At 39.7% G+C, this 13,217-nt stretch overlaps 1 protein-coding gene across 1 annotated transcript in view; it reads right to left on the bottom strand.

Moving 5' to 3' along the window:
* Nucleotides 1–13,217, bottom strand: part of sox6 (SRY-box transcription factor 6) — a 139,010-nt gene that overhangs the window by 64,051 nt on the left and 61,742 nt on the right. The window contains exon 6 of the mRNA XM_020607245.1: nt 5,730–5,819. Coding sequence (XP_020462901.1) covers nt 5,730–5,819 — 90 coding nt within the window. The remainder of the gene's footprint in view (nt 1–5,729; nt 5,820–13,217) is intronic.

Raw genomic sequence — 13,217 nt, 5'->3', positions numbered from 1 at the left:
CAGAATGTACATGTTTCCTTGGTCTGTGCACAAGAGAGCTTTCAAAGGACTTTCAGACTGTTGTCTTTGATGGATAAATGTTTCTACAATGCCTGTGTTTTGTCTGGGTTTGGTGCAGATCACAGGTGACAGACTGAAGAAGCTGAACAAGGAGCAAAGACAGTTGAGACCAGTACATGTATTAGCAAATTACAGCAGTATTTAAGAACACCTGCTTAGTCCTCATGCAGTCAAGACAAGTGATAGTCATTAGACCTAAACAGATATCATACACGTTCGTATTAAACTTTACCTGTAGAATGTCAGAGTGGCTTTATGTTGGAAAGTGAGTTTATGATCATGAGTTTGAAAAGAAGATGTGATGGCCCAGTCAGTCAGGTTTTCAAATTTCTTCAATCTCAAACACTGGATTTTTGTTAAAAACCGCAGCTTGTGTGATGTGCAGAGGTCTGTTTAAGGTTGATTGAAAGCGTTGAGAAATGGAGGTTGTGCATGCAATAGGTAGAGGACCTAAAGGAATTTAATCTGGTTTAAAGTGTCTATACAAAATTGAGACGGCTATTCAGTATGACATTTGAAAGGTTCTCAAAGAAATTTTGGATGACTTTTGAGATGGTTCTTAACTCTAGCTCATCAGTTTCCGTGTGCTGTCATCATAAAGATAACATAAAATAGTGTACATAAAGGTAACTGTTTCTTTGTTGGAGTCTTCACTGTTAATGACCAGTTTCCTGCACCAGTGGATTTTTTAAAATTCTTCTGGTTTCATGCCAGTAACATGAATGTTTAGTTGTTCTAAGGAGAAATCTACTGACAAAATAAGGTTAATAAATCATTTTTAAAAGGTGGAGGTTACACATGGAGGGAGGTCCAGGTGAAGATAAAGTTCATTGAAAGTGTCTATTAAATTAAATGTTATTGATAAAAATTTGAAAGCCTCTCTTCGCTACTAGAGTTGCACTTCTGAAATGGTTCAGTGTTGTTTGCATCTGTTCAGGTTACATTATCTGTTCATATGTAAGTAATATATTTGTATTCATTTACATTCTTAGTCTGCAAGTACTGGAGATCAGTCCTTCAGCAGCTTTTCATGGCTTTATTTTGCTGAGGGGGTGTCCTCTTCTAAACAGCATAGGTGTGTTTTGTCAGCCTTTTAAATGTTTTAAATTCTTTTCAAAGAAAGGCAGGATTAACGCCATGGTTTCATATGGAATATACACTTACTATATACATTATACAGTAGTATAGTATATACAGTACATTAGTAAAACAAGCCAAGGCTCAAAACACAAAGAGAATTCTATCCCTGTCTTACACACACACACACACACACAAGCACAGCACTTTTTTTTTACCTCCATTGCCACAAGCTAAATTCTTCAATTCATTAGAGGAGAAAAACATACAGTCCAACACTCTCATACATTCATCTGGCAAATGTGGCCTGAGGATGAATGATTTACTGTGGCTCATATTTCTCCTGAATGCACAGGGCAAAGTGTTGTGGAGAAAATGCTAACTGAGGCTTTTTTTTTTTACTGGAGCGACCTGGACAAATACAGTTTTGTGCCCTGATTGTAAATATTTTGTATACTTGGTAAAATATAATATATATGATATTCATATACAGTATGTTATAAAAACACACAAGCATTTGAAATCAACTATACACAATTCTTTTCCTTTGGTCTCTAAAGCTACAAACTGTAAGTCAGTGTCCCTGGGAAATGTATGCACAAATATTGTTCTTTGTATCTCCAGCCTCAAGACCGCACTTTATGGAAGCTATTACGAATAAAGTTACATTTTAACGTGAATAATCATATTTTGAAGCTACTCCATTATGGCTGAACAATATGCACTCTGTGTTCACACAGTGAGCTCTTTTCTGTCTGTGCAGCAGTAAAGCCAGGTAGGCCAGCACCAAATCAGTCTCAGCTGCCACCCTGCCCTGCCCTGTATTCTCCTCCTAAACAGCTTCCACTTATCTGCCTGCCACAGGACGGTCCATGTGCACCCGACCACTGTCATGTAGACACCATTCTCAAATTGATTGTGACAGTGCAGAAGCCTTGCTTTTTCTGCTTCCGAATTCCAGCTTACATTTCGGCACTAGTGTACGATGTTAAGCTTTTTTCTTATTTTTATTTATCTATTTATTTTGTGGGGCGGGGAGCGGGGGGAGGCAAATTCCAAGAGAATGAATACAGCTTGTGTTCCAATTTAGTAACTACATATTTTCCTTCAGTTTGAGCAAATGCATGAGCATTTTGCCTTTTTTTCCCCAACAGGGGGCCGGGAAACTGGCACTCAGCAGGGAAACTTAAACAGCTCTGCTGAGTATGAGGCTCAAAGACCCTGCAAAGAGCAAGCATGCTGCTGAGAGCAACCTTATCTGCCACAGGACACTGTGTGCTTTATTTGTATACATATCACAAAGTGTATGTGTGTATATATAAATGCATCCTCTATGACATTAACATATGGCACAATAAGCATTCTAAATCGTGATGAATACTGTAGGAGCTTTGCATTCTTTGAAGACAGTAATCTCTGAGGTATATAATTATAAATGTTGAGTCTAAGTATCCACTTCTAAAATATTTTTCTCTTTTTCCCTCTTGCACTCCTTCTTCCACCTTGCCTCCTATTATCTGCTGCTTTCTGTGGTTTGGAGCCCTTCCAGTCGGCCTCCCTTTCTTGCTCTGTGGTTTTGTTCAGGAGATTTCATCTCCCTCCTCACCGTTGCAGATTGACAGCTAAGCTTAGGTATGAAAACAAATAGTTAGCTCTGGAATTGACTGGTGAAAAGAAATCCGCCACTAATGCTCCTTCACAAACTCTCCTTTTTGCCTGCCCCTGCTGATGCTAAGCCCTAACAGCATATAAGAAAAGGCAGATGGAGCTTTGAAATCATTAACTCTTAATAATGCCATTCTACTGCGTTGACTGGATTACTGCATTTGTTTCTAGTAAGTCTAAAAAAATGTCTTTGCTCCAGAAACAGCACATTATGTAGTGAAACACTCGTGTGTGTCATCCATAAGGGGTGAATAAAGGGGTTGGGTGAACAGACCTTTAAAGGCAAAGCTCTGATGTTGTTGATAGTATTGTTCTGTTTTGTTTGTTTACTGTACGTGCATGTTCACCTCAACAGGATAAAGTATTCAGGGCAGGTTTGAACAAAGCTGCAGTTAAAGAATGTCTTTTTTTTCACTGGTAAAGCCTTGGGTCAAATTCTGTCACACCTATTGTCTTTCACTTTATTTGTTTCCTAAGAATGAGAAAAATGATTTTCTCATCAATCAGATCACATCAGTTGCCTCCACAATAACACAATTACTTGTCGTTCAAGGTTTTGATGGAACAATGTCAAAAGGTAACCTACAAGGTGCTCGGGATGCTTGGCTGAGGAAACAGAATCAGAATCAGCTTTACTGACTATGTGAGTTGCACACACAAGGAACTTAACTCTGGTACAGTGGCTCTCAGTGTACATGGACAATGTTCTTCCATAAGGCAATAAGTAAACGGGAAAAAGGAATGTGCACTTAGGAAAGAAAATGAAAAGAGAAAATAAAAGTACCTCTAAAATGTATATGTATATAGACACGTTTTAGGTGGAAGTTACATTGAGCACTCAGCATAGAATATACAAGGTCATTCAGCTAGTAGGTGCTGTAGTCTTTATTTGTATGTGAGCCATTATTCTTTATTTTCTGTCATTCATTTAAAACCAACAGACATGCTTGCCTTTTGTGCTGATTTTGACCCAACAATTAATGGAACCTCTGATTCATCATAACACTTTAGATCTCAATCATAAGGTGTTTTCTGCTTGGTACCTTTGTTTGTGTTTTAATTAGGTGGACCTTGTGCATCTCCAACCCTGGGCTTCTTTTTAATTGCCCATATTTACATCAGGCAGACATCAAACGCAGAGAGAGAGACATTTATAAGGGGGAGCACAAAGCAGCCCTTTGAAATGTCTACAGTCATATGAAATGGCATACTAATTAAAAATCTAAGGCTGCCACTCTGATAGGAGAAGCATTTATACTGGTAACTGTGGTGTATACAGTGTCGCCATAACTCATCAACAGACAGAGGCCATATTGTTTATTATCAGACTCCAGACCTGTTTACAGACCACCAAGTAACCTTCCTGTTCTCATTCATCAAACACAAGAAATGTCCTGCCTGTAATTTAACAGGCCAGTTTTCAAAAGGCTAAATCATTTTAAACATTTTACCCGGTGCACTTTGATCTACAGCGGTGTACAGTATACTAGGGCAGGTACAATGAATTTAGTTTAGCAAGCGATGATTTATCCTTCAGTTCATTAAGGTTATTGCCAATGAATATACTTGTTATAACATTCAACAGCATTTCTTTCCCTCCCTCTGCAAGTGGAGGGAAAACATAAATCAAAAATTTAAATCAAACATTGGCTTTATTTACTGTTTGTGACATAGATTTTATATATATATATAAAAAATAACCTGCACAGCTGTAAAATTTGATTTTTTATTTTATACTGTGATCTATGTTTGTGAAAAGAATCTCCACAAACTGTTAATAAAAAGCATTTAAGAATTATTTTGAGAATAGTCTGTGTTCAAATTGTCTAAATTGTTTCCAAGAAATAAAATCAAAGCACAGTGAGTTGTCTGTTGAAGTGAATCATTGTGGGAGAGTGCAGGAGCCAGTGACAGCCTGGTGTTATCAGCCAGCTGGTATTGTGCTTTCCTGTGCTGTATAAACACACCAGCTCTCAGTAACAGTCAGTGCTAAGGACTAAGCAGCAGCCCTGCCCATCCTCAGCCCACCTTCACCCTGTCATAAACAGAGATTTTGGGGGAGTGCTGACTTGTGCTTTGCTGGGCTGCACTCGTTACGCTGCGCAGGGCGTTCACTGTCAGAGTCAAGGCATTCCACTCAAATGCAGGCTCACTGAGGAGACTGCTCTGTGGGTCTCTGCACCATCTTCTCTCTTCTCTGAGCAGCTCCTCTTCTCTCAGCTCAGCCATGCTCTGGTTACACCAAGCAACAATTACCAGAGCGGCATGAACACACTGCATGTGCCAGAGCAAAGTAGCTTATAGGCTTAGAGTCATCTGAAGGGACAACAACAGTAAACTACTGACAAGCATAGTGAGCTTCAGAATTGGTCTAAATGGGATGGAGTTCTGGAGACAATTTTGGACACAGTCGGGCATTCCAACAAAAGATAAGGAAGGAGAGAAATGAATAAAGAGGGCAGCCAGAGGCCATTGTTTTATGAGCACAAGGCTGTTTCTGAGATTATACAGTACATAGATTATGTTTGTCTGATAGGAATGAGGAGCTTGTTAACACAACTTTGTTTGTGCGGTAAATCTGCTTGCTTTGATGCAATGCTGAAAAAATCACCCTGTCTTTGAACCCTCACCTGTGGACCGATGCCGGGTTCAAAGACAGGTAATGACTCTCACCGATACTGGGCTATAACCACGCAGTCATTAGGGGACATTGTTGGACATCAAAGGACTGAAACACCACCGAGGGGGATAAATATCTCCAACTCAACGCCAGTTGGGCAGCACTGATGAAGCCTCTTGGATGAGAGATGAAACGTCTTCAACCTAAAAACCTAGTCCAGTTGATTTTTCGAAGTTTTTTCAGCTTACTATGACCTGGATGATTGAGAATCTGCACGGACACGTTGATGCAATGCTTACTGTCCTACCTTTTACTTCTGCCAGAAGTTCGCTGGTGTTGAGCCGCTCCATCTTCTCTTTCCAGTCTTTAGACAGGAGATTCTCCATACATGAGGATTCTGAAAAGAACAGTAAAGAAATATAATGCAATGTGAATGAATAAATTATTTTAGAGCCATTTTTATGATTATGGAATGTTGTATGTTGAATTTAGTTTATATTGCTTTAGTTTTGTGAATGTTATGAATCTTTAAGTCTTTGTATTTAAATGAAAATTAGAGAAATGAATCACATAAAAGAGAGGTGTTTTATTCAGAGGCATCGCACGATAAACGTTAAAGGGACTCTGACAGTTGAAAGATGAGCTAAGGGTGGAGCAAGGACGGAAGCACCCACTGTGGGGATAACATGAAGGAAGAGACACACATTAAGTAGGAGGCAAGGTGTGCGACTTGGTATATCTATATCTAAGCTTTCACATAGCTTTCACAATGATGAAAACAATTAACATTTGTCCAGCAGACAATGAATCAGGGTAGAAATGGCTGCAATCTGCCATGCCGTTGCTGGGGTAGCTGATAAAGAACACACTGGGCCAGCTGACCCAAGCCTCCACCATCTCCGCGCTGCTTAGGGGTCAGCCTGTTCCCATCAAACAACAGCACTAGTTAAGTCTCCATCCCTCCACCTTGAGCCACTGTCTCCACAAAGTGCTTCCACTCTTAACCAGTTCCAGACAAGCAGCACCCATTCCCTGTTGGGTCTGGTAAAACAAGCAGCACTCCTGTACAATCCAGTGCTGGGAGAACAGCTTTTTCTATAGAAATTGCCCTCCAGTTTCATATATTACCTAAGGATGATATAACTTGTTTAATTGTGTTTCTCTTGATGCAGAGCAAAATGCAAACCCAAGCAAACACTTTACATATCACCACAAAGCCCCAGAGCACCACAATAATTAGCCAAACCACATAGTGTCTAACAGTGGATCATCCATGAACATAGTTCTGGTACTCAAAGGACACAATTCATAAGTATGTTCATGTTACAGATGATGTCACTGAAGTTGTTTTTCTCAGTGTGATGTAACTTTTTTAACCTACATTGCACAAGACAGAGAGAAACAGGAAGAAAGATGGAAAAAGGTCTGTCACATGATGCAATTTTCTAGACTCTTCCAGTTTCACCATTATCATCATTGACATCAAACACACAACACATACGTGTTGTTTTCTTTTATCCTGCGGTAACATCTCTTGCTCTCCAGTTCTACAAGCCAAACACTGGTGCTCCCTCTGACAAACACACAGACTTCAGAAGAACTGGGAGTAACAGGGGGTCAGTAGTTCTTGTGGCCTTGTTTAAGGAAAGCTTTCAGAGACATCAAGTAGAGTGACCATTTTGTTTGATTGTCCACTTCCTCCAGTGTGATGGAGGTCGACAGGACATCTTCAACTCAGGGTCATTATAACATTACTTCTGCTTTATTGACTTTCCAATTCCCAACTCACAGTTTGTCCCCTTGACCCTAGGAGAGGGAGAGAGAAAAGGCTGTGTGTGTTGTGTGTGTTAACTCCCTCTGTGGCACAAAGATCACAGATCTTAAAACAGGGGTTGAGGGCAGAGAGGGTAGCAGAACTCAGCTCTTCTTCCCTCCACCTCACCCAGAGGGTGAGACAGCATCCTCCCCGAGAACAACAAACTCCCCTCAAATCATAATCCTCAGACAGGCAACAATATCAGTACATGACACAGACTCCCTTAAAGCAGAGAAAAGCCTTGTTTTTCAAGTGGTTTAAAGGGGAATTAAACAAACACAGTCAACATATGTTAATACAGTATGCACACATATGCTCCCTCTCTCACACACACAAACACATACACATACACTTTCATCACAGAGGCTGCTCCAGCACTTGATCATTAAGGAATGCACCAACTGTTGGAGATAATGTTGTGCCAGCTTCCATTCTACTCCAGTCCTCCCCCTCCCTTCCACCTCCCTCCCAGGAGAGCTGGCGCTCCCTCACTTCTCCATCCCCTCAGCTGGGCCAGACACAACCTGCCAAGTCCTCCAACAGGAGAGACTACAGCTGGAATGCATTGCTGTCCTCCCTGCCTTTCACCTGGGAGAGGTGAATAATGACCCTGATTAGTCTATAAAATAACTCTCAAGCACCTTTCAGTGCTTGAACAGCATGGACAAAACAGTCAACCAAACATGGATTTGGTAAGCAGAGCAACTTTTGCACAGGCGTGCTCAAGTAAAACAGTAAATGAGTCAGATGTCTGGCTTTTTTCAAAGCACCCTTCCACAGCCTATTTTTCAAAAGAATTTAGATTAATAGGAGGAATGCTATTTCAGTTTCTAAAATGCCTGTCTGTTTTCTCTGGAGAAATTATAGATGCCAATAGAAACACTGGTTAGTATCAACATAATAATTACTGTCAGGTTATGACACAGAGAATGTCAAAAATTGATACACACTGTATTCACCATAAAATAACAAATTAATTCTGATAAAAGATTCACATTTCACCAGTTTTACTGGATATCAAGTGTTGGTGGATTTGCAAATGAAAGGCAAACATAATTATCCAAGACACTTAGAGGACAACATAAAGTTTTTAGCTTAAAGATGAGTGTTCTTAAAGTAGGACATCACATACTGGGGAATTAGCTTAAACAAATCGAAGCGTCCATTAAGTTTATTTTTATTTTCCTAAGGGGGCTCTTAAATCTCTTGCACCCCCACTCCTTCCAGCACATTCCCTCCCTCTCTCGAGATAAAATGCTCTGTGACTGGGGAGCAGGCCATTCAGCTGGGATGAGAATGGAATGAAAACAATAGCCCTTATCAGGCTCTTATTTACATTTTCCCAGCGTCCCTGCAGTAGACAGCTTGGCTTGTCACCAAGCCCAGATCGCCCCACTGGACCCAGACCAACTTCCTCCAGCCCCAGCGATTCCAGTGGTCCCTGCGGACCCTTGCCTGGCACAGACCCTCTCCACTCTGCAGCTACCACAGATAGCAACATACAAGACAAAACTCCTGGACTGTGTGTCCAAGATTTGTTTCCATTGAGAGGTGAATGGTTTCTGGATAACTAAACCCATCTGGGTCTCATTGTCCCTTCTGTGTGGCTGGTGCTGTATGGCTGGAAGAATGCCCTGTACTTTTCAGAATTTTTTTAAGGTGTGTAAGTGGCACTCGGAAGAAAGAAAAATCATCACAAATGTAAAACTGGCACATTTTATATGTTTATCTCCTATCAGCACTGTCATCTCTGGCATACAGCGTTCCTACGCAGGTATTTAGTGATCCCACAGTCACAGCGGTTGATACACTTACACCACAGATGAGTTGGCTTGATTAGACTACATACTTTTTTTTTTTTAACTGTATTAAAAACAAAGCCAATGATCCTCATAAATCTCAACAAAGGAATGTTTCTTGGTTGATCTGTGACATAAACAAAGCTTTCAGCACCTGGCAGTCAGGGCTGCCAGAGTATCATGTTCAGTATAAACTTCAGTCCTGAAGCTAAGAGGCAGGTTACCATTAAGTATCTGTCCTGACACCGACTGACTCCCTGACAGTCTTAAAGGAAAATACAGTTATGTTACCATTTCTGCTCCTTGGCTGATTCTGTTTCTGTGTTTTTTTCTTCATACCATTCACTCCCACAGTTATCGCTTTGACATTTTAATACAACAGATAATAATTACATTTTTTTCTTTATCACTTCTGCCGAGGTGGAGCTACCATAATGTTTTTGCCAGTGTGTGTGTGTGTGTTTGTTTGTTGGTTGGATGGTTCACAGCATAACTCAAAAAGTAAATAAAGAATTTGGATGACTTGTTTTTTTTATGGCACACAAAGCAATCCATTAGACTTTGTCGCTGATCCGAACCTTCATCCGGATCCGTGGATTTTTTAAAATGACTCTTCACCATTATGAGATAGGGCTGATTTCAATATTTTTGCTTCTAACTCCATACACAATACCTACAATTGTTGAGAAAAAAATCACATACTGTTCTAGCATCCACAGAAGATCTACCACACACCAGATATAATCTGGATCCAAGTAATAATCTGGATGCAGTGATCCAGAATATTCACATTTATGGGGCTCATGGAAAACTGGCTATTGTGAGACAGCAAACACTGCTACGGACTTGAAACTAAAATTAAACCCTAGCCGTGACTCTGCTGATTCGGTAGGATGTCAACAGATTTGACAGATCTTCAGCTACATACTTAAGGAAACTGCCATTAGTGAAATGTTTTTTTTTTTTCTTGAATAACTTTCAAACTAATATTGTGACCTCTGATTCCAGGTGCAAGGGGTAGGTTTGCATGGTCAAGGAATCATGAGAGTCAAGCTATCATCAGAATGCTTTTTTTGTAACGGCATTACTGGGATAGTGAGCTGACTTGGCGGAGGTTTGCGTTCTCTGAGTGCTGTCTAGTTGTTCACGCAGTAATGCTGAGTTTTAGTTAGATATAAATGCCAGAGATTGAGAAGAAAAGGGAGGGGAAAGTTGGTTACTAATTTGCGTTTTGCTGATTTATATCAAGTAGTCCATTCAAATGATCATTTTAAAGTGTAGAAAAGTTCAAATCACTAAGCGGAACACTGAATAGACACAGTCGCAAATAAATCTAATATAATCACTTTCGAATTGGATTAAACAGTAATCAGGGAGATCTTAAAAATTTATGACACACTAACGTTCAAATGACTCTCAAGATTGCCATCAAGATATGAAGCCCAATGTGTATGTTATAGTTAGCAAATATACCAGCACCACTTGATCAAAAAGGCTTCCTACACTTTTATCTAAATGTCTTCAATCACTCAATTTGTTGATGCAACAAAACACGCCAGCATGTTCCAAAAGGCTGTGACTGCCTTAGAGCACAAAAATGGTTTGTTACAACATGCAGCAGTGGGTGTTTTATTACCCTGTGTTGTCAGCAATGAAAATGTTTTAACTGTCTGCCACCACATTCTGAGCTTCTCTGTGTGCACTATTCTCCTGGGAGAAAGATGATACTCGTGTTCAAGCGTTTGTTGTGTTGAAAACCCGTTGGCAGAGAAAGAGGGCTAACTCGCAAAGTCGCATTAGCCATAAGTCATGGGGAACTGACTAAGAGACCTCGCCTTTAGCATTGGCCTTGTATATTAGTTGTCCCAGCCTCAAGGGAAACAACAAATCAATGATCAACTGACACTGACAATATAAATAATTTCCTCACCAGAATGCAGAGGCCCGTACAGTGAATCGCATAAGGAAACAATATTATTTGCAGTGAAGAGCAGAGAAACAGAGTAAATGGGGTTTAGAGTCTTTAAACAAGTTTCAGCTTGAATGGAGTACATTTTTACAATCTGTCATAATCCCGTTAGTCAAGCAGAACTAAAAACTCCACAGAACACTAAACAGGACATTAGGAAAATCTAACTGCAATAATAAAACTAAAAGGTACAACATTTAAAAGACTAAAGAGTGACTCTAAGTAATGACATGAAATAGAACTAAAGCTCTGGTCACAGTATAAGCATTTAGAATAGCTTTACAGTATTAAAACTACATTTTAAAAGTCCTTATGTTAATTATAGGAAACCTGACCTGGGAGTAAGGTTCTTTTTACCTCTCTGCACTTTTGACTCAAGCCAATAAGCTTATCAAAACACTTATGTTTGCTTTCTTTAACCAAACATGCCGTAAGTGTTGAAAATCTGAAAGCACTATTTTAAAAAAAGTTCTATAAAAGGTCAGTAAGGAAGATGTTTTTATGTTCACAATAAATATGTTGTTAAAAACACATGAGAACTGAAAACATAACTTATTTGAGATCTTGTCAAGGACAGTTACAGCAGTCATTTTAATAATTCTATCCCAGGGATGTTAGTCTGAAGCTCCTACAAACTGAAAGTTTTCATGAAGCAGTGGCATGAGGATTACCCACTGTTACTTGAAAATCACACAAATCACTGTCAGCTTGTAATGATTTATACAGTCTGAAAAGCTAAAGAAAATTAGAATATCTTAAGTAGATAAAAAAAAACAGCTTAAATTTCACTCCTGCATTTAACATTAGATACTGTATATTTCTTTAATTCAGGCATAAATTTCTGTCTCAGAGATAAAACTCTCAGTATCACAGTCAGACAATGATAGGCTGCCGTCTAATTTCCCATCCACTCTGCACCGCACGGGAAACAAATCAAAAGTTGAGACTGATAAAAAAGAAAATGACTGTGACACACTCCAAGGAGTCCTTTGAATATCTTAATCACAGACACACTAAAAACAAGACCCCATCATCACACCAAATAAAACATAATAATTACAAGAGGCAGGCAGGGAAGTGAAATGCAGAGAGAAAACATGTTTTTGTCATTCAAATGGTAGTCCCTGAGACAACAGCTGTTGGATGCTGCAAATACTCCTGAAGTCTCCATAATCATGGCGTTATTGAAGTGAGGACAAAAAGGGCACTAATTGCAAGGGAGCAATCGGAACGCAATAGGTTACACACCCGGGTGATGCCGCACAATGCAAACGCTAAAGAGGGAGCTGGGGGGAAAGAACATTCTGAGCACAACAGTGTGTTATCGCTCATTTTCAGGCAATTACCTTTCCTCGTTGTCAACAGTTTTAATAACCTCTACCATTTCCAGAAGACTTTTTGGTGCAGTTAAATAATTCCAGCTTTTTAATATGTAATTACTAGTGCTGGCATGCATAAATAAAAAGGTCCAGCTCCTTGAGACGTGTCAGTGTATTGTAGAACACCTGCGCTTGGTGGTGGGCTTTCTTTAAGTGACACCTAATCATTATTCCACTTGGTGAACATCTCTGTTAGTCACCTTTATACTATCCTGTTTAGTCATGTAAACAGTCGCTATAAATATACTGTAGAAGAACTAGATGAGATGTGCTTCATCTGAGGTTGTGACATATCCTCTGGTCGAAAACTTCCTTCCTTCTTTCCTTCCATCCTGATTTCCTTACTTTTACCTCCTTTACTGCATCCTCAACACAAACATGTGCCTGTTTACAGCACATGTTTACATGCTTAACTAACAGTTGTTAGTCTTGAAGGGTTCATAGGTCAGAGGAAGATTTCCTCAAAAGGCTTTTCATGGATGAGCTGGGAAGGATGGCTCTGTAGAAGCTGGGTTAACAATTTAATACAAAGTAATGACCATAGTTTGCACCCAAATTAAATTCTGAGCTTTTCTAGTTGCTTGCAGCACCTTTTTTTCTATTTTCCGTACTATATTTGGCAGCAATTATTAAATGTTGCTGAGTTAAATGCCATTTAGACTGAAAGACTGTGATACATACAACCACAGGTTAAAAAATATTCCAAACTTTGCCATTTTAAACAGGAAAAGAAGATGCAATGTGCAGGCAACTGAGTGTTTAATTTTTTTACTCAGATTAATCTGACCTAGGTGACCAGGAGCCGCTCTTCTATTCCTCGCCTTTATCTGCG

The sequence above is a fragment of the Monopterus albus genome, unplaced genomic scaffold (assembly GCF_001952655.1).
Source record: "Monopterus albus unplaced genomic scaffold, M_albus_1.0 scaffold4.1, whole genome shotgun sequence".
NCBI lineage: Eukaryota > Metazoa > Chordata > Actinopteri > Synbranchiformes > Synbranchidae > Monopterus > Monopterus albus.
This window is presented reverse-complemented; position numbering and strand designations above follow the sequence as displayed.